General features: G+C 51.1%; 7 protein-coding genes across 7 annotated transcripts; 3 read left to right on the top strand and 4 right to left on the bottom strand.

Annotated features, from left to right (window-relative positions):
• Positions 1 to 317: 317 nt before the first annotated feature.
• Positions 318 to 1,398, bottom strand: BDW74DRAFT_175291 (uncharacterized protein; the record flags this gene model as incomplete). The annotated part of the gene is made up of 3 exons (XM_073728291.1): positions 318 to 857; positions 908 to 1,242; positions 1,287 to 1,398. 3 exons carry the CDS (start codon positions 1,396 to 1,398, stop codon positions 318 to 320), a joined length of 987 nt encoding a protein of 328 aa, XP_073587333.1.
• A 3,327-nt stretch (positions 1,399 to 4,725) lies between these two features.
• BDW74DRAFT_175289 (cupin domain-containing protein) lies at positions 4,726 to 5,249 on the top strand (the record flags this gene model as incomplete). The annotated part of the gene is made up of 2 exons (XM_073728290.1): positions 4,726 to 4,881; positions 4,935 to 5,249. 2 exons carry the CDS (start codon positions 4,726 to 4,728, stop codon positions 5,247 to 5,249), a joined length of 471 nt encoding a protein of 156 aa, XP_073587332.1.
• Positions 5,250 to 5,319: 70 nt separating this feature from the next.
• On the bottom strand, positions 5,320 to 6,912 carry plyC (polysaccharide lyase family 1 protein; the record flags this gene model as incomplete). Its single annotated transcript, XM_073731744.1, has 4 exons — positions 5,320 to 5,736; positions 5,801 to 6,058; positions 6,128 to 6,480; positions 6,554 to 6,912. 4 exons carry the CDS (start codon positions 6,910 to 6,912, stop codon positions 5,429 to 5,431), a joined length of 1,278 nt encoding a protein of 425 aa, XP_073587331.1. The 3' UTR covers positions 5,320 to 5,428.
• An 875-nt stretch (positions 6,913 to 7,787) lies between these two features.
• Positions 7,788 to 9,605, bottom strand: BDW74DRAFT_102110 (putative cytochrome P450 monooxygenase). Its single transcript, XM_073721519.1, has 3 exons — positions 9,090 to 9,605; positions 8,106 to 9,032; positions 7,788 to 8,014 (listed from the first exon to the last, which is right to left on the bottom strand). Exons 1-3 carry the CDS (start codon positions 9,420 to 9,422, stop codon positions 7,973 to 7,975), a joined length of 1,302 nt encoding a protein of 433 aa, XP_073587330.1. The 5' UTR covers positions 9,423 to 9,605; the 3' UTR covers positions 7,788 to 7,972.
• Positions 9,606 to 11,576: 1,971 nt separating this feature from the next.
• On the top strand, positions 11,577 to 16,194 carry BDW74DRAFT_166212 (putative 5'-nucleotidase; the record flags this gene model as incomplete). Its single annotated transcript, XM_073726519.1, has 6 exons — positions 11,577 to 11,611; positions 11,672 to 13,176; positions 13,956 to 14,085; positions 14,172 to 14,382; positions 14,447 to 14,640; positions 14,700 to 16,194. 6 exons carry the CDS (start codon positions 11,577 to 11,579, stop codon positions 16,192 to 16,194), a joined length of 3,570 nt encoding a protein of 1,189 aa, XP_073587329.1.
• Positions 16,195 to 16,352: 158 nt separating this feature from the next.
• On the bottom strand, positions 16,353 to 18,583 carry BDW74DRAFT_102096 (uncharacterized protein). Its single transcript, XM_073721518.1, has 3 exons — positions 18,106 to 18,583; positions 17,710 to 18,040; positions 16,353 to 17,656 (listed from the first exon to the last, which is right to left on the bottom strand). The coding sequence occupies exons 1-3, from the start codon at positions 18,444 to 18,446 to the stop codon at positions 16,439 to 16,441; spliced, it is 1,890 nt and encodes a 629-aa protein (XP_073587328.1). The 5' UTR covers positions 18,447 to 18,583; the 3' UTR covers positions 16,353 to 16,438.
• Positions 18,584 to 19,096: 513 nt separating this feature from the next.
• BDW74DRAFT_147676 (uncharacterized protein) lies at positions 19,097 to 20,997 on the top strand. The gene is made up of 2 exons (XM_073723583.1): positions 19,097 to 19,553; positions 19,603 to 20,997. The coding sequence occupies exons 1-2, from the start codon at positions 19,266 to 19,268 to the stop codon at positions 20,872 to 20,874; spliced, it is 1,560 nt and encodes a 519-aa protein (XP_073587327.1). The 5' UTR covers positions 19,097 to 19,265; the 3' UTR covers positions 20,875 to 20,997.
• Positions 20,998 to 21,018: the final 21 nt, after the last annotated feature.

Raw genomic sequence — 21,018 nt, 5'->3', positions numbered from 1 at the left:
GGGCCGTGGCTGAAAGGATCCTGTCGAGGGCATGGCTTGTCATGATCTCCGTTTCATTGGAATCTCGAAGGTAAGCACAGAGGGATTTTTCTAGAACAGCACGGTCTCAAAAGTTGAGAATTCCAGCGAAAGTCAGATGAGTCCTTTCAACATGCTCGTATAGAATACTGCAATCTTTGCCCTGTATCAAATCTAGTTATGCCAAACCATTGGAAGGGTAGCAATAGCCGCAGAATGCTGTCGAGGAGAACCAGCGAACCTGGGGATTAGAGCAATGTCGAAGGTAGGTTGCTGGTCAGTGTAGGCCAGCCTAACACTCATGCAGCAAGAACTTCCTCCAAGATCTTTTGACCCCGTGCGAGTGTCTGAGAGGACTCTTCACCAAGCCACTCAGGCTCCGGGCGGTCGATATCTGTTTCAATCTTCCATGCTCGCGTACCAGCGACGTACATGGAGGTGCCGTGGAGGGACTCGTCGCAGAGCACACCAGCAGATACCTTCGCAATATCCTCAGCACTACTGACGGGCAATCCTTCTTTGTTCCAGCGCTTTTCAACCGTCTTCGAGAACGGGTTATCGGTTTGTGCCATCCAGGGGCAGATCGTATTGATACGAATACTGTGGTAGTACGGCGAGTTGAGATTGGTGCGGAGGGAGCGCATGAGGCCTTGGACACCGTTTTTGGCGGCCTGATATACTGGTACCACTGGTGTCTCTTTGATTCCAACCGCGCAGGAGAAGAGAAGGATGGAGCGGTCAACACCTGGGCCCCGATTGTGGCGGAGGTACACACTCGCTAAGCGAGTGACATAGAGTGTCCCTATTAGGTTCACATTGATATCTTTGATTGATGGAGCCTGTGGTTTGTTAGAGCTGGGACTTCCCCTTAGGGCCTGTCTTTTCTTACTTTGCGGACTTGCGCGAGGTTTAAAGAGTGGTCGAACCATGTTTCTTTCGTTTCGGTACTGCCGGCGGTCACGACGACATGATCAATGCGGTTGTACTTCTTGAAGGTACTCTCAAAGAGATCGAAGGCAGATTGATAGTCTGTCACATCTGTCCTTCGAAAAACTGCGCGAGGAGGCTTCGGGGGACCAGTGGGCTCCGAGTGTACAGGCCAGTGCTGGATACACTTTCTGGCCATCTGCTCCCCGCGAGAAGTGTCAATGTCACCGATCATCACATAAGCTCCGTTCTCGCAGCAGAGCTCAACGAGGCTAGCACCAATCCCATTGGAACCCCCTAGAGCTATTAGCTTTGAACAGCCATTCACGGCGATCACTTACCCACGACAAGGATGACCTTCTCATGAAGAGACTCTTTGGTGATCTGAGTGTGGAACTGGTCCACATGGCCTTCAGACGAGGTCTCCGCAATGGTTTCGGTCTTAGCTATCATAGTGAAGCAGGGTGGGTACCTCAAAGCACTTGAGATAAGAAAGATGGTAAAAGCACGAGTAGAACATGGAGCGAAACCATTCCCACAATGTCCGCGACGCATCTGCCCCTTTATATCGTCATTGTCTTGCCTTCAGTGCTCGCCAATCCTTCTGCATTGGGTAGCTTATGCCTGCCGTGCTGGGTATGGTCGATAGTATGGGACTTTTTCTGATCCTTCGAAGCGAGGTCGGATCGAAAGTGGAGTCTGCATGGGACGAAAGCAAGCGACATTAGGCCCTGAGGCTAGGCAGTGCTGCCGCATATGAATCGAACGACCTCGTTGGATGGCACGAATCCACCTCGACTGATGGCGTGTTTGTCGGATTCTCATCCATTGTGGACCTCCGATCGGCGAGACAGCGCGGGGGAGGAGACTGAAACGTGGGAATCTGGAGACAATCTGGGGGATTGACCGCACATCATGGAGGACAAAGCCTGGACTGGTCGAGACTCAGTAAGACATGAATTGAGGGAATTGAAACCTTAACGTTAAAAGAGGCTGAAGTTCTGATTTCAGATGAAGACGATGAAGAAGCTCGGGAACTGGTGGCCGCCTGCAAATGAGCTGTGCCGTCGCCGTCGTCCTTGGCGTCTTTCTCACTCTTCCCCTCACCATCCTCCGTTCTTATTGCGGAGTAATTTTGGCACTTAATAGCCTCTCATCTCTTCGTGAAGGTGACCAATGATCTTACCCTACCGTACTTGGTGACTATGAGGTCGAGGCTGACTTCTACTTCTTTCAGCGACGTACATACAGCCATGACGATGATTTATGGACGCCAAACTGCCAATCCAAGCCACCCCGAGATAAGAGCCAGCCACGACGCCAGAGGAGATGCAACTATCATCCTCCTAGAAGTATACTTAAGAACAGGCGCAGTTATTCGAGGAGGCACCGAACGACTTTGGACCTAAGCCGATCCACCTCCAATCTCGCCCTCGGCTAAACCACAACATCAAAGATACGAATGTCTCGGCGGTATTGGCATGATTGGCGGCGCAATGCCTCTATGTGGGCCAACGTCATATTGCTTACGGGGATGCGACTATAGCATCAGAAGATGGAGGGTGCTAATGCACGATCCCTCGAAGACGGAGCACTCTGATCCATTATTCGTACTAGTGCGCGCATAATACAATCTGTATGATAGGGTATACGTCTTGCAGCGCACTCGAACTTATGTACTCAGTCACGTCCATGAGTCGAGTCGGTTGGGCGAAGGGATAATAAATACGGGAAGTCCGGCGGGTGCGCCTCCTGAAATTGTCTTCGAGAAGCTGCCCTCAGTTAGCAGCAGTCTACGATTCCGGACATCTGCATCTCAGTGATCATTGGCCGAATAGGGTACTTTTTAACAGGAGCTGAACCCGAGCTCCCTTTGGCTAATTCATGCTCCTGGAAACACCTGCAGGGCAAGCTAAGAACCAGAAACAAAATCGACATATTATCGAGATTTGAACCATACCGGACATAGGTACATCCTTCCGACACATGATTTTCAATTTCTCAAGTCGACCAGCAAGCTCATCAGAAGACCGACGTCCACGGCTCCCCTTTGCTGCCATGATAATGCCTATAGCACATGCGACGCAACCTGAACATATGTGGTTATTGTCCGGTATAAGTATCTACTCCAAGGAAAGGTGTTGGTACATACCCCTTTTTAAATACGAACGACACTTCACCCAGCAAGTGCACATGCATTGGACACTCCAATGTTGTTAGTTCCCAAAAGAGTATCATAACATGTTTATGACTATTGCCATCGCTTCTTATTCACTCTAGAGAAACATTTCAAGCCTTCCGAAGAGACAACAAGCCAACATATCCTTCTCAACATTTGCTCCCGCAGGATATGTCGCGCTGGGAAATTTTACAAAATTTGATGTGCCTTGCCGAAGCTAACCAGTGTCCTCCAGGTAGCCGCTCCACTCCTGAGCAGACTTCAAAGTCATCTGTGTCCCCTGGATTCCTGTCATCGCTCGGGCCAAAATGCGGTTATCCGCTGCTCCTTCTTCAGCAGACCGAGGGATCGTGCAGCGTCGCGCATTTCCTTTCTCTTGACGTGCACGGTGTAGAGGCCGGTACCGGTTGCTATAGCGGTCAGGATGAGGTCTGTTCCGCCGATTGCATAGTTCACGATATCGGGCATGGCTCTTTGTATCTGAGCTTTGTCAGTCAGAAGAAGATTGACTATCAAAACAAGAATTCCTACACTGGGAGTAGGGATAGCGAGAAAGTCAACGATGTGGAAAGCTTAGGGCTTGAGGCTGAGCCTAATAAGTACTCAACAGCGAGCAATTATTGATGTCTCAGTCTGTCTAAGCACAGATAGAGGTTGTACTTATATTACCCAGGATGAGGCTCTGCTGTTTCCATCCCAACGACAAACAGAGACATCTCCGTATTCCTCTGGGCATCTAAGCAGCTCAAGGTGCGCCCGGAGCACTGTTGTTCATATGTCAACCAATCCACCGGGTGAAGGTGGTATTGACAGCCTTTCGCGTCAAAGGCGTGACTGTCCGAGTACGCGCGATATGCAACATTTTAACTTTTTAACCCACTTGGAGATGAAGCGACGCTGTACTAAACTATCGCAGCTCAATGTGATAGTGATTCTCGGGGTGGTCTCGAAGTTGATGCCAGACAACGCGGTCGAACCTAGCCCTAAGTCTTTAGCACCGGACTCGTGTCTCCACCTCCTACTTATATATGAAGACTCAACCACTGGAGGATTCAGAAAGAATGACATTTCCAAGTTCTTGGTAAACGATACCTCTTCGCATTTGGGTGGACCGGGATCTGAATGTCCGCTATGGTGTGCAATCCCGAAATCGAACAGCTCGTGCCAGTGCTGATACTTGAGAATCCTCCAGACCCAGCTGATTACTCATTTTGCTTACAGGTACAGTTACAATACTCGCCATCATTTCATACGGGCCTCTTTGTCATACCGAAATCTCGATGATTGACTGACCTTCTGCCACGCGCCCATTCTCGGCGTCCGAATGCAACCACGGACAAGCGTCGACGTCACTCCGGCATCCCCGCGGTCCGGACGGCGAATAAGCTCAGTAATCGCAGCATAAGAACCCTGGCCAGACGCCGACAGATCGCAAATCAATTCTCGTCAGCATGAATAGGGTGCGCGTATATAAGATCCCCAAGAACGTCCTCCACGGCGCTAGATTATCACGACAACCAATATATCCACGTTTAACCGGTATAACGACCTTCCATCGAAGCAAATCTTATTCGCCTCAGAACTCAACCACGACCGCCAAGATGGTCAGCAACCCGCCAGCAAACGAGATGGTCTACCTACCGGCCATCCTCTCGCCATCCCGGTCGTTCGGTGTGTTTCGCAAGGTCGTCCATACAGGCCTGTACTCGCAATTTGTCGCGATGGAAGTACCTGTGAATGGAGAAATTGGCGATGAGGTACGCAACACCTTATGAAAATCGCTAATTCGCAATACTAACAAGGCATACAGAAACACGCCGTCGACCAGATTTTGCTCTTCACCCACGGCACCGGCAAAGCTATCGTGGCCGGCAAGGAGCAAACCGTCAAGCAAGGCGATGTAGTCATTGTCCCCGCTGGCACGCAGCACCAGTTTCTGAATGCCGGCGATGTCCCGCTGGAGGTTGTCACGATTTATTCGCCTGCTGAACATGACCCACATACTGTGCATGCGACCAAAGAAGAAGGCGATAAGCAGGAGGAGGCTGGGGAGGATGAGGCACCGCTTTGGAGTCAGAGGGGGAGGGAGGAGAACGAGAAACTGGGGGTGGTAAGAATTGAATGAGATGGATATGGTTTGGAATTCACCTAACGTGGTCTGTATGTTATAAATTTCGTTGAGGCTTCTTCTATGGTTTGGATCTCGGCGATGTATCTGCGGTTTAAATTTGCTTAATAACGACATTAATATGAAGACAATGTAAATGTAGATAATTTGCAGGAATGTAAATGATGCAAAAGGTGCTAGCACTTCGCAGTATCAACATAGCCCTCCGGCACCAGGGAGTTGGCCCAAACCTCCAGCCAGGAGTACCCAGTGCTGCTGTCAATCCCCGTAGAATCAGCAACGCTAGGGTCGGTGCCCAATTGTGTCTCGACATCATCAGGAATTCCATCGCCATCAGTATCAGTGGGTGTGCTTCCCCCGTCAAGATCACCAACACCACCGAAGTCATCCTCATCCGAGATCAAAGCTCCGTCGGTTCCGTAGGACAGGACCTGGTTGATGAGGCTAGCGTCCACATCATCACGAACGAGAGAGGCGCCAACGTCTGCAGAATCACATTAGTCTCTGCTTCACGGTATTTACATGATGAAGAGTGGGGATTGACATACTTTCAGTTACATAAATGACAACCTCCTCCGGTGTCATAACATAGTCGACAGCGGGATAGTCGTACTTTGTGTCGACGATCTCCATACCGCCGTAGTTGGACGAGGCCACGCCGAGCTCGTTTCCGTTCAAAGTTCCGTCCTGGTCAGGGTCGTAGTAGTTGTTCTCGACATAGCCGTGGAAGTTCTCGTTGCCACGGGTGAAGGCCGTGACGGAGGTGGATGGACCGCTGATGAAGTAGTTGCCGATAATATTTGCGTCTGTGATAAGTACTAGTCAGAATTGGACCCTAGTCGACAGTCTAGAGGAGGAAGGAGGGGGAAACGTACAAGACTGTCCACTCGAGTCCCCAGCAATGTAGCCACCACCACCACCCCAATTGTAGACAAGGTTGTTCGTAAACTCGTTGACACCCTTGACCTTAGGATTACGCGTCTTGTTGTCGATGTACAAGTTGCGGAACAAGGACACACCACCGTCCGTCTGCATGAGTCCACCGCATGAGTGTGTCTCCAGACCTTGCGCGATAATACTGTCTTGAACCGTGACGTTCTCGGCGGTTCCGCTGATAGAGAACGTTTCATCACGTCCCCATGAGACAGAAACGTGGTCGAAGATCATGTTGGACCCTTCAGCGATCGTGATGCCGTCCTTGCCGCTGTCACCGCCGCGGCCCATTCGACTATTTGCCAATTTCAATTAGCATCCTCGATCTTCTGGTCTTCTTACACGGGGTACCCTAACGAGATACGTACATCCGAATGTACCTAACGATCGCATCGTCAGCATTAGAAAAGGACCAGCCATTTCCGTAAACTGTGATGCCATCTCCGGGCGCTGTCTGGCCTAAGATTGTGACGCGCTTGGACACGACAATGCGGTCTTCGATGTTGATCACGCCACCCACTGCAAAGACGACGATTCGATCGGTTTCCGAGACAGCGTCACGGAGTGATCCCTCGCCAGAGTCCTCCAGGTTCGTCACGACGTAGACATCACCGCCGCGACCGCCAACGGCGTTGGCGCCAAACCCTTCCGCGCCGGGGAAGGCGAGGAGGGCGGTTGCCGAGTGACAGAGAGGGAGGAGCGCAAGAAGCGTCTGAAGAAGCTGCATAGTGTTAATCGTACCAATTCAGATAAGAGGAATATAGGGGTTCACGCTCGGTGTCATACTTTTTATACTCGAAAAGCTAGTCCCCTACTCCGTATGTCCAGATGATCAATACGAGACGCCGCTGCAGAGCATTTCCAATCTAAGAACGGACCGAGTTTGCAGAAACAACTGTTCGACGTTCAGCCTGGAATAGATTAATCTTTAATATCCCCCGCGACTGGGTGTCAGTGCGCTTGACACGCTCGTGGCTAAATGTGAAACATGGAGAAAGTCGACCCCTGGCTTGGTCCACCGTGCGGCACACACCGGACTCAGGGACTCGAGGTAGCCTAAAAATAGCAATATCATTATATCTCTGTCCGCAAAGTACGTAATCGGAAGAAACGCCTTATGTAGAATGGATGGGTGCTCGGGGTTCGTGCGATGGCTGTCGAAGTAGGTGTATCCACATATTTCCGGATTCTTGGAGACATGACAAGGATCGAAACCAGTTTTGCGAACATGTTTGTCTCTCAGATACACTCTCCACCATACAGCTTAGCTTCGTGCATTCATTGATGGCACTTAGACGAAAAGGCCCGAAGTCTTGAGGGCTGGGCTCAGCTGACGAGCAAGTCGTATGTATGAGCATAGAGCAGGCAAAGGTATAGGATAGTTGGCACTTCGACAAGCAACATCCGGCCCTACTCATTGCTAACTCCTTTCCAACACATGGCCAAGAAGCCCTTATCACATCAGGAATTTTTCGAATTTACCCGATTCCGGACGAAAGGACAATGACTGCCGGTCTGCGACATAGTACGTAGTCCAAGGTGCCCGGGGCCAGCTCTGTGGGAGAAAAGGGAAGAATTTCACTAAAGAAAGGTTGGTGCAGAGCGGCCTCCCAGCCGGCGGTAAGAGACAAGTATTAATGAGGTGACAAGATAATTCAGCTCGGTCATTCCGGCGCGAAAAATAGTCTGTCCCAGCACCTCCGTCATGGCTGTTCAAAATAATCCCTAATTGGGCCCTGGGGCAGTTCTTGGTACGAACTCGGCCACCACGGACTCGGGGAATGGCTTCAGCCCATCGGCAACGTTGTGTTTCCCAATCTGAAGTGGTACTATCTGACAGAATATCTCCTGATTAGAAGGGTCCCTAATTGTGACCTTCGCAGTATTGCCCAGGCCACGAGCGGAGCGAAGGCAACTCACATCAAGCTCCCTCAACAACACTACAACTGACTTCTTTAACTGCAGCCAGCTACCTTCAAGCTCGGGGTAATAAGCCCTACAAGGTGTAAACGGCAGCAGATATTCCTCCATCAATACCCGTCCGGGTCGGTTTGCAGTGAGCCATCGCTCAGGACGGAAAGTTTGAGGGTCATTTCCATAGATAGAGTCTATGGTTTGCACAACACCAGGATGCCATGATAGCACCGTTCCACCGGGGATGTGTTGATTCGATGTGTCGACAATACTTGATGATAATCGTATCTCTCTTAAATGGCTTTGGAGAAGGACAAGTCTCATCGCTTCTTTAAAGGCGGCATCGAGATATAAAAGATCAGCAACGTCCCTCAAATACGGAACACTATTGCAATTGCGAAGCTGCGGCATGTTGTCAATCTCATTTCGAAGTTTACACAAAATATCAGGGCAGTCCAGAAAGAGAGAGAACATAAGAACAAATGTATCGGTTATATCCTGGATGCTAATAGCAAATGCAGATCCATGGGGCATGCTGTCAGCAAGCCTAGGAAGAGTTTCGATTCGTTGAGTGTGTCCAAGGTCAGTTGCATATATAGGTGCTGATATATCGCCTGAGATACCATAGCAGGATAGCCGCTCTCTCTTCAGAAGAGAAACAGGGCCGCGAAGAAGTATTTCTTCCATTGTCCTAAATACCGAAAAGCTAGGTAGACATTGATCCGAGTTGTTGGGTGCGGCAGGGTGGGGGTGATTGTAAATGACCCGTCCAGTAACGATCTCTTCCGCAAAGAAGCGCAACGATGTGTTCAAGTTGACAATTCTATATCGGCGGAGAGTTTGGACGAGGTTGCACAAAGCGTTGTCGTTGGCGTCTTCGTATCGCGCCGCCCGGTGGTGAGATAGATGACCGTCGAGGTCACGTTGGATTAGCTAGTGTCAACCAGTGAGTAAGGCATGCACAGCTGAAAGAGACCATATAGCACAGACCTCATTCTCTAGCTGGCTTCGATACGCCTTCGCGATATCTCTGGCATTGCTCAGACTAACAAATGCCGGTCCTAATCGCACGGCAGCGCCATATTTCCGATGTAACTGAATCAGAAATCGGCCGTTTCCAGAAGGTGATGACCGCTGCGCAATCACCCACCAAGCGTCTGTAAACGCAGCGAGGGCGGGGCCTGGAATAGATTTGAGGCGCGAATAATTGTAGAGCAGGTAGACCAGCGTCGCCGCCACTAGAGCAAGCACAAGAGCTGCGCACGCGACCATTGTGGCGTCACAGAGAAGCAATATTTTGTGGAGCAATAGCAGGAACCCCATACCAGTTGACAGAGCCAGGACGGTTTCAATGAGCACGAAGTGGCATGATTTATCAATTGAAAGGCTGTCCCCTAATTCTAAGGTATTTTGCCGGTAGGTATTGGCTGCCGGCCGCGATATTCCGAAAATCGGGGACCCGGGGAGTCCCGAGATACTCAGCGTCACCTACTACTCGCTATTCGAGGCCAGGGAGGGCTCCAAGGTACTTAAATATGTTACCATAACTTGCTGTGGCCGTCTTCGTCCGGGGTGGGTAGAGGCCACCGGTACTCTGCTCTGCAACAATGCATGCCCAGGAACGAGCCTTCCAACCGCCCGTGCACAGTTGGCAGTGCATGCAAACATCCTTGCTCATTAGCGAGCTCATATGCATGGTGTCCTAGGATCAGGTCGGAATATGATTCCAAGACACTCTTTTGGCCAATCAGCGAAGAATGAATGCGGATATTATATCTCGGGGAGTGACAGTCCAGTTACAGACCCCCGACCGATCCTTGATCACAAGACGGGGCGCCAATTAAGCAGATGTCAGATACAGGGTTTCCTGTCAATGCGTGGGGGGTGGTCAAGGCCGACAAGTTTACGTCTGACCCGCGGGCCGCAAGACGCATATCAGTAATGAGCTGGATTTATCCCAGCAGTACGCGTTTAGCCACGACAAGCTGAAAATGACAGGCCTGACTAGTCATCAAGTCCAGCCAAGAGCGGCGATATCTTATATAAGGAAGCTTCGGCAAGCCGTATCAGTAACTCCCATGTCAAGAGGAAGAGTCCAGCTGGATTACTGGGCCGTGTTTACAGCCGTCTCGCTGGTGATTGACGACCGCAAATTGTTTTCGAAAGAGTTATGTTGAGATTCTAGCACACGAATCTGCGAGGAGGAACATGATTTTCGATGCTTGCCATATAGCCATAAAAAGATCCCCTGCTTGGTCAAAACTGTTGTGGGACCTTAAATGGTCGAGTGGCCTCATAAGACAGGACGCTAGAGGCTAGAGGTGAACACCTGAGGGCTTCCTCCTGCTGAGGGAATCTCAGACATTCCCTATCATTCCGAATAACGATGTAACAAAGCCAACCGCATCAATAAACTCATGCAGTGTCCCTAGGGGAGCATCGCGGGAGGTAAAGATGCACATCTGTTGTCAGGCATATCTTGTTCATCTGCCGGCTTCTGACTGATAGCGCGAACGGCTCCAAGGCAGATTTGTACCGACACAAACTGTGTTGCGGCATTGCACCGTAACCTCATGCTTCCAGCTTGCTTGATCACTCATAAATTCGGCGAGCGATAGTTTCGACTCTCATACCCGGTTCCGCGAGAATTCATCCGCCGGAACGTGGACGCGGGGGATATCTTGGGAACGATCTCGACTCATTACTCATGAAGAAGGGATCTTCGGCGGTATTTCATCATTGGCATATCGTCATAGCAGGTATCACCGTATCAGAACGAGTACTCTGTATGTAGCTAGGTAGGCTGCCGGGATAGAGTCAGGATTAGGTTAAGTCAAACCGAGGCAGACGCAATGCCGAGCGAATCAACAAATTAAACCTCATGGCTCGAGAACAAGCAATGGATCTCTGACTCACTTTCCTGAAACCATAATCGCCCAAGCTCGCCGAGGGAAACCGTCACCACCAGGCACCAGCTGATTGATGGAGAATTGAACAATGTCAAACTCGTCGATGGACAGGAACCCCTCAGCGGCTGACGTAAACAGATTTCACATGCCTCGAGCGAGCGAGGCCCGCAAATACCACGCCAAGCGGAGGAATTCTCCTCTTTGTTCCTCGTGATGTCCCGGAAATCTCCAAATCTCATTCTTCAATTCCATGTAGGAACGGGACAAGGTGGAAAGTGGAAATATCTTCACTCGCAAACCATGCAGGTAGCGGAGCTGTCATCATGCCACTTTTCTTCATCTTTTCCCGCTGATACATGTGCTGCAGGCCTCGCGTTTCCGTGCCTCCGCGTCCGACTTGGGATGCTTTGACAATTCTCTACCCCGCCTATAGCAACCGTTACCGGTCACACTGAGCCTGACAGCTTGCCTCCTGGAAGGGTCCGCCCTTCTCTTTCCTTGAACCTAGTCTCTGCCGATCGATCTCTATCTCGACTTGACTCTTCTCCCGCGCTTCTGCAACGTGATCATGGGGAAGCCTCCGGCAGCCATCTTTATTGTCCGGTAAGTGAGAGCGCGTTTCAGTTTCCGGTCATTTCCCAGCTGATAATCTAAAATTTTTAGACACGGTGCGCGCTTAGATGCTGCCAACAAGGAATGGCACTTAACCTCTCCAACCCCCTATGACCCTCCGCTGTCGTACGGCGGCTGGCTTCAGTCGCGTGCTCTCGGCGCGCGGATAATCAACGAAGTGCGAACGTTGGAAGATCAACTGGACAGGCCCAGGCCGGAGAACCTTGACCCCATCGCGCACTCGCATCGTCTTCGAGAACGAAAACAGAAACGCAGAATTATTGTACACACGTCTCCTTTCCTTCGATGCGTGCAAACGGCTGTCGCCATAAGCTCCGGGATCAGTCAGAACTATACCGACATAGAATCACTTCGCCCTTCTCGAGTTGTGACGACTCAGTCAAGTGGCATCACACCCTCCTCCGACTCAACAGCCAGTCCGGGGTCGGAGACTTTTCAAGGTAGTCCTCGGTGCCTTCTCCGCGTCGACGCATGTCTAGGGGAATGGCTAAATGCCGAGTACTTTGAAAGCATAACTCCTCCTCCGAAATCAGAGAAGATGGTCGCAGTCGCAAAGACGGAGCTGTTACGTCGCGATGAGAGTGTCATTCCTGTAGCAGACACCCAACCTACCCCAACCGTGGGTCACTTTCCCGGGGGTTGGAGCAGTTTATCTCCTGTGCAGGTTGAGGAGGGGCGAGAACCTGAGGTTGAGTCAAACTCAGCCGTGGCCAACGGGTCAGGGCAAAGGAATCGTGCCGGGAGTTATGATTCCTTCCGAGCGGTTGATAGCCCATGGGGCCATAAGATGCTGAGAATCAACACTGATATTCCGTCTGACCCTGGTGCGGCATATACTCCACCCATCCCCAGTTATGCGATATCACCTTCCAGTCCTATCCCAGATGGTTATGTGACGCACGCGCGCGATAGTTGCGTCCTGGTCGATTACCAGTGGGATAGCATGCGCGAACCCCAGGACTGGGGCAATGGGGGTGAGTATGGCGATGAATGGAGCACCATGCTTACCCGCTTCAGAAGCGGCATCGATCGCATCATCTCATGGTACCAGGATGACGATGCATCCGCGGCGCCCGCCCACCGCCGGACCCGCTCACAGCTGCGATTTTTGCGGCAAAACGAAGCGGAAGACTCGGCAATCGATACCATTTTGATTATTGTAACTCACGGGGCGGGCTGCAACGCGCTGATCGGTGCCTTATCTGGAGAGCCAGCGCTGGTAAATGTGCCTACGGCGTCTCTTACTCTCGCCGTTCGTAAAGACCGCATGAAACATGTCACTCAAAACGGCGAGTACACGAAGAAATATGACTTACTCAGTAAAGCATCTGGTCCCGAACACTATGACTTGCTCGAGATAGCGTCAGCAGACCATCTGCGCCCTGGTACAAGCCCGATGACTACCTCCGTCCGTTCACCTTCTTCTCTCCGCTCTCCTTTGGCGAACAGTATGCCGTCACCGCCGATTCCCTCATACCGGCACCGTTCCACGATCTCCTCAGGCCCCATTATCATTGGACCGTCATTGAAAACCGGTATGGGCCTACAATCATGGGCAACAAATCGGCCCTCCTCGGGACTCTGGAAGTCAGCTGCGGGCAATCGCGACGGCGTGGATGATTTGGTTCCCAATTTTGGCAGTCCGCTCTCTGCAACATCCTCCTCTATTCCAGGCTTGGACGGGGTCAGTGACGGATCGTCGCCAAACTCTGGAGATTCCTCATGGTCAGCGATACTGCCGCAGCGAACGTTGTCCCAGCGTGGACTCTGGAGAAGTGCGTCACTAGACAAAGAACGGTCGGCTCATTCCAGTCGACGGTGGACTGTGGCCGAGAGGCCGCTTTGATTTTGCTTTTGGATACTGAACCCGCTGACGATTGGTACTGCCGCGCTTCTCTCTTTCTCTTATGCTCCATACCCTCCGCTTTGAAAGGCGTCTATGCGATTAACGACATTGATGTGTTATGATTGAAATGAATTGTTTTCGGGAAAATTGGCCATGGCCGATGGCTCACTTATGTCTTCTAAGCTCAGTTGTACAGCAGCAGTTCCAATAGGAACTTTCTCCTCTTCACCGGGCCTCCTCCCAGGCTAGTAGTATAATGGCATTCTTCTACTAAAGTAGTCTGGTCGATCCTCCGCACTTCCCGGTCCCTGATTGGCGGGGATGCTTGTGTGCCTGGGTGCCTGACATCAGCTTGTCCCGCATGTTCATCTCAGGGCCCAAACAAAGCTACCTGGTGTCCTCTTCCTTCGCTGTCACCCACTATCCTCTCCTCTCCCTCTCATCCTTTTTGGGGCGCTATTCTCCGAGGCCCTTTTTGCACATACATACTCAGCATGTCTTCTATTGAAACTGACGGCTCCTCCGTCACATATTCTTCTGATCGGAGCGGCAAGCCCGATCTCCGCCTTATCCACTACAATGACGTGTATCATGTCGAGTATGTATTATCTCAGCAGCCATCGCCTTCTACTTTTCAGGACACTACCTACCAGCTCGGATATGGGACTGACCAAGCATCAACAGATCAGGCTCCGCAGAACCGGTGGGCGGCGCCCCTCGTTTCCAATCGGTAATCAACCACTATCGGTCGCATTCCAGCTTTGACGGACAACCTACCCCCCTCACCTTCTTCTCCGGCGATGCATTTAACCCCAGTCTCGAGAGTACCGTTACAAAAGGGAGGCACATGGTGTCGTTCCTCAACAAGGCAGGGACAGATGTGGCTTGCGTAGGGGTATGTACGCTGTGCGCGGCTGACGTGAGAACTGTCGACGGGTAGCTAATATGGGTGTCGACAGAATCATGATCTCGATTTCGGCGTCGCGCAATTCCGTCACTTGCGCGATCAATGTCAATTTCCCTGGCTTTTGGCCAATGTTTTAGATCCAGCGCTGGGCGAAGATGTGCCCATTGGAAATTGCGAGAAGACTTGCATGCTGACATCCTCGAATGGAATCAAAGTGGGCGTAATTGGTCTCGGAGAACGCGAATGGTTTGTTTGCCTATTAATTGCGCGTCGCACTGCTAGAAGCTAAATTTCTTCCCTTTAAGGCTAGGAACCATCAATTCCCTTCCCCCTGACCTTATTTACAAGTCCGCTTCGAAGACCGCGATCGAACTCGTCCCCCATCTACGAGAGCAAGGAGCAGAGTTGATTGTTGCCGTTACACATCAGCGCGAACCGAATGATTATAAACTGGCGCAGAATATCCCCCACGGCCTGATTGACATCATCCTAGGAGGGCACGACCATTTTTACGGGCATGCATTTCTTAATGGGGTTCACATTCTCCGCTCAGGTACCGACTTTAAACAGCTGAGCTACATCGAAGCATTTCGGAAAGCGGACGGCCAAGGATGGGACTTTGACATCGTTCGACGGGACATGGTCCGATCTATACCTGAGGATCCATCGGCCGTAGGGCTAGTTTCAAAACTCACCTCGAGTCTCAAAGCCAAGTTGGATAAGCCTATTGGTTACACAGTCCGTCCGCTTGATGGACGCTTCTCCACCGTCCGTGCTGGAGAATCCAATCTAGGGAACTTTGCCTGCGACCTTATGCGCCTCTACTACCATGCAGATTGCGCCATGATGGCCGGGGGTACCATCCGTGGTGATCAAATATACCCCCCGGGAGTGCTCCGTCTTCGCGACATCCTGAATTGTTTTCCTTTCGAAGATCCTGTTGTCTTGCTCCGTCTGAAAGGCAGAGCACTTTTTGATGCCCTGGAAAACGGCGTCAGCCAACTTCCCGCCCTAGAAGGCCGCTTTACCCAGGTTTCAAACATATCGTTCAGTTTCAACCCATCTGCTCCTCCCGGCTCGCGCATCAACTGGGCCAAGATCGGTGGACGCGACATTCAATTTGAAGAGAGCTACACATTGGCCACGCGAGGCTACATGGCACGAGGTAAAGACGGGTTCGCCTCGCTGCTCGTGCAATCCGAAGGCGGAGAGGTAGAGGAACTGGTCGACGAAGAGAGCGGAACCCTCATCAGCACACTGATGCGCCAGTACTTCCTCAGCCTGAAGGTTATGGGCAAATGGCAAAACCTTGGCAAGAGCATGACCCGGCACTGGGCAGACGTGCAAAAGAACATGTCCGCCAATGGCTGGCTGAAACCGCCCTCAGCCTTATCATCGCCCGACGCAGAAAAGGTTCCCACCCGCCTCCGACGCCCACCCCTCCATCGCAAAACACACTACTACTACGGCCGGTTTGCCGAAGCCCAGGCCGCCATCAACGAAGGCCAGGAACCTGACATTGAAGAGTCAATGGACTCCGACTCCGACTCCGATCCTGATATCCTTGTCTCGCCGCGCCCACTCACCAACTACGTTACGCATCCCGCTCGGTCAACAGAAGAAGAAGAAAACAGGCTACGGCTGGCACGGTGGGCAACGCGCCGCTGGATGCGCAAGACGGGAATTAGCTCGGCCATGGCTGAGGCGGATCAAAACGATAACAGCCCATATACGCCGCAGTGGACACCGGGCATTGCGCCTCGGTTGGAAGGAAGAATTGTGATTGAGACCAAGGCCTAATACCTGTAGGGTTGCTCAGGCCTATGAATTACGACCGTACGAATACCTTTTTCGGGAAATTTTGGCTTACTGTGAGAGTCAATGTCGATATTAGAAAACATTACTTCTGGTTAGAAGTTGGATTATAGACTCTTGTTTAAATATCGGGATTCAGAATACTTCTAATATCATGGCCAACTTGTCTTTATTGGCTATGCAACAACTCATATTTACTCATATTTGGTGAGACATAGATAACGAGTTATTATTGTACACCAACTGGTCGTGCGCCGGAGAGATTCACCACCCTTCCTCCTCCACCTAATGCTGCGGGAGCACCGCCCATCATAGTAGGTGGCGGTTGAACCCAGCCTGGTACACCTGTATCCTCCGACTCCCGAACATAGATCGTCTGCCAAACATTCGGGAATCCCGTCGGCAAAGCCCCGCGCACTCGCGCACCGGGGATAGCGAACCGCGGGTTGCGGTGGGTAAGGTACCCGCGCATCAGACCCTGTGTTAAGAGAGAAGCGAGGATGGATTCGATTTCGCGCATTAGAGGCGATGGTTTATCCTGTTCTTGGTCGAAGGTTTTGGCGTACGGGTTTAGCTCATACTGGCTGTAGTCTGAGTCGGGGTTGCCGTCGATTAAAGTCTTGGTTGGATTGGTCTGCCATTGGCCTGTTGCGTCGAAGAAGCCGTCTGGGCAGAGGTAGTCGGCGTATTTTGAGAGTAAGGATGGATCTGGGCTGGATTTGTTTGAAATGGGAGTATCCAGGGAAGCGAAGTCTTGATCAGGTGCTGTTGACACGATCTGTGATCCGAATTGACTTTGGTTCGTTTGTGAGGGTAGACTGTTGGCGAAGGGAGATGTGGTTGGGAGGGGATGTGATGATGGATGTTGGGATTGTAGCCACCGTACGGCAGCTTCGAGTTTTGTGAGGTATAAGAATGGAGGCGGTCCTCTTTGAGCTTGACCCTGAGTGTCTCCTTGGAAACCTCCGTGGATGAAGACCTTCCGCGCGAGGGAGCGCCATACGAGTATCTCGCAACGGTTTCGCAGGGGTAGGAGAATGCCTTTTCTAGCAAACCATTCCGTCGCCGGCGAGTTCACCGTGAGATGATCTCGGAAAGCAATGTAGTCTCCACGTGTGATGAGCTGGCAGAGCGGGATGAACTTATCGGCCAAACCCTCTGCCTCTGGCTTCTGCAGTAGTTGTAGGGACGGAAACCGCCCCATTATGATGTTGCACGAGATGAGGTATGTGAGAATAAGCCGTTTCTGGTTGATCGCCTGGTGATGGCATTGGTCGTAAGCCGATTGCAGCGCGATTTGTGCCGGGAAGAATAAATTGTTAGAGAACAGGTAGCGCCCCAAGTAATAGAGGTATGTAACTCTCTGAGAGGCAGGAAAATGTTTCAGAGGTGGAGATTGAGCAGTGATGCTCGCAAACATCTGCTCGGCGTTGCGTAATTTACCACACTAGAGTCTTGTGAGTCATGCATCGATCGGACATGGTGAAATCATTTTCGTACCTGGAAAAGCAGCTTGAGGCACAGGTTGGCCATTAAGTAAATACCAACTCTCTTGCCTTCGGGCTTCCCGTGGACTCCGGGAGTACCGCTGCGGTCCGTGAGACACTTGATGAATGCTTCTCGAACCACGTTCGCAGACTTCTCGACTAATGTGACCTTCTCTGTGCTCTCGTCCTGATCAGGGCCACCCTCGAGTCTCAACAAGTGAGCGATCAGTTCGGGTCGACGATCTAAACCCATCGCTAGCTTCGCCAGTACCTTGGAGAGGTACAGAACCGTGGGCAAGACAACAATGCCAAATTGGCTGTCCCCGAGTGCCATCACACATTGACTAATAAGTTCCTTCCAGTCAGTTATGGACATAATCTACGCGGATAGAGCAGGCGACAAGCTTACTTGAGCAGGACTTTCAACAAGTCATAAGTCTCAAGCAGATTCTCGACATTGACATCGCGCAAGAAGGAGAAGTAGAGCTTCATGAATGTTGGGAAAGCAGTCCATGCACTACCCCCTTTCGCCTTGGGGACAAGCCCTTCGCATCGCCGTAGCAGTTCTGCTTCTTTTGGCGATCCATTAGGGTATTTTTGTCGCAATTCATCCACCATCTTCGTGTACAGGTCGGGCAGCGGCGGTTCGATCTGCAAATAATCCTGGAGCTTGGCGCCATCCCGGGCGCGAATTATCTCGGATATCGAGGTGATGAACCGGTCGAGAACGGAGTCATCTTGAGTCGCCATCGCGTTATGCGGTGTATGGGGTGGGTAGTGAGGATGGTTCGGTCGAAGCCAAGGTTATGTAGCTCCAATCTCGCAGTCAGCGTGGAAGCGTCTTCATCGAAGTTGGCGCATAGTTCACTGTTTTTTTTTTTGCGCCCGATGAGAGACAAGAGGCGAACGCGGTTCAAAGCAATTGTCGCAGGCTCCGTCACAAAACTGTTGTCGGAAGAGCCGATCTCGAACTCTCAAGTCCGCACTCTGCAAGGCCTCCGCAGGTGAGAGGCGCTAGTCCCGATATGGGAGTCTACAGGCTGGGCTGCGGGCATCATGAAAGGCCCATTATTAGATATCTTCTGTTACTCTGCAGGGTAGCAGTATGTTTAACGTGTAACTGGCTCTTACTCACTGGATAGAAGGTCACTAGTCTGAACTACCGCATGTTGACCTAGATTCAATTGCTACGAAACCCCAAGCTTGATAGACCTATATATATCTTGCACGAGCAGACGATCGCATTTAAAAAATCGCATTGGCCACAGTCCACGTACAAATTGAGCCAGAATCAGCCGATCTGCCCCGATAGCCAAGTAAACAGGAAACAAGATGCGTCCTATAACAAGGGGATGTTAACCTGTACCTCGAGCTTCAGGTCAACGTAATTTCATGTGACGGTCCACTCCTACGTCATACAAAAGCGCAACCCCCCAGCGCTTCAAAAGCATACACTTTCTCTTACAGATTTCTTTCCTACAAATTCATCGAGAGAGTGCTTTCTACATCTCACAGGGACTGCTCCCAAGTAATACTCACTCATAGTCGACCATTGCATGTACAGCCATCATGCCGAAATCAAACTCCCAACCCTCTCTTTCGAACTTCGTCAAGCAGCCCTTCCTTCAAACATTTACCATCTTCTATGTCATCTTCCAGAACATCATCAATTGGATCTTTGCGCCGGGTCCCCCCCCCTCAGGTGCAATTGTCAACAACCTTCCTAAGAAACGTGTGGCAATAATCGGTACCGGCCTTACAGGAGTGTCTTCGGCTGCGCACTGTGTCGGCCATGGATTTGACGTGCAGCTCTTCGAGAAAAGACCAAAGGACAAAGGTCTAGGTGGTATCTGGAGCGTGAGTATACCCAGGCCTATACAATTGAAAGTTTGCTAATGGCGGGCAGCGAGTCAATTCCACTTCGTCGCTCCAAATTCACAGCATCATGTACCGGTTCCATCCGTCAGTATCCTACGACGCTGCTTATCCCACGCAAGAAGAGATCCGTGATCAGATCGTTGATCTATGGAAGCGATACAAGCTGGAAGATCACACTGTATTCGACACGCCGATTGAATCCGTTAAGCAGACCAGGACCGGGAAATGGATCATCAATGACGACGAGGAGAAATGGGGTTTGTTTGACGGCGTTGTTGCCTCTGTTGGAGTCTGCGGTGACCCCAAGATGATCTCTCTGCCGGACCAGGAAAACTTCAAGGGCTCAATCTACCATTCATCGGAGTTAGACGGCAAGCATGTCAAAGGCAAGAAAGTGCTTATCATTGGCGGCGGAGCGAGTGCAATCGAAGCTTTGGAATTTGCTGTGAAGTCTGGTGCTGCTGAAATTGATGTCCTATCACGCTCCGATAAATGGATTATTCCAAGAAACGTCTGGGTACAATCGCTTCTGGCAATGAACATCTTAGGGCAAGAGACATTCTTATCCTGGATTCCCGAGAGCCTTCTTCACAAGTTCTTCTACCGCGACCTCCAGGATATTGCTCCCTCTGGTGGTCTGTACGAGGGGACTCCCATGGCCAACAGCGAACTTTTCGACCAAATTCGCGAAGGCAAGGCTCGCTGGTTGCGTGGTGACATTCTCTCTGTGAAGGAAGACGGTATCCTGTTCAACAAGCGGAGCAAGGGTGTACCCCAAGGAGGCCCTGGTCGCGAATCTGTGGTTCAGGGCGATGTCATCATTCAGGCAACAGGCTTCCAGCGTCCTTCGCTTAACTTCCTTCCCGAAGATTGCTTCGAAGAGCCCTATAGCCCGCCTAGCTGGTATCTCCAAGTCTTCCCCCCGTCGTACCCCACCATCTGCGCCAACAACAGCACCTACATCAACGCCATTGGTACCGTTGGTAACATGCACATTGGAATCTACACTCGGTTCTTGCTCATGTTCCTTGTTGATCCATTGTCGCGCCCTACTGAGGGACGCATGAAGACTTGGATTGACTTCACCCGGTTCATGAAGAGCATGTCTCCTGTTGGAGCGTTTGATTTCTTCACGTACGCCGAGTTGGTTTATTGGTTTGTCTTTATCATTCTTGTTAACCCTTTCCGTTGGAAGTGGGCACCTTTCGTCCTATTCGGCATCGGGAGAGGTCTACCGGCCCAAGTCGTTAAGCAGGAGGAAGCCTTCCGTAATGCCCTAAGGAAGCAGCACGCTACCTAGGCTCCCAAGCTCTTAGGCTGGAGGAACATTGATTGACTGTCGACCAATATGATTGAATGCAGGATCTCAAAGATCTACCTAATGTCGTGAATGCTGAACTTGTAATGAACATTGTATGAAATACCTATGATAGAAAAATCCGCT

Source organism: Aspergillus multicolor, assembly GCF_047715735.1.
Source record: "Aspergillus multicolor strain CBS 133.54 unplaced genomic scaffold BDW74scaffold_4, whole genome shotgun sequence".
Lineage (NCBI taxonomy): Eukaryota > Fungi > Ascomycota > Eurotiomycetes > Eurotiales > Aspergillaceae > Aspergillus > Aspergillus multicolor.
The sequence above is the reverse complement of the archived record's forward strand: the minus strand, read 5'-3'. Positions and strand labels throughout refer to the sequence as shown.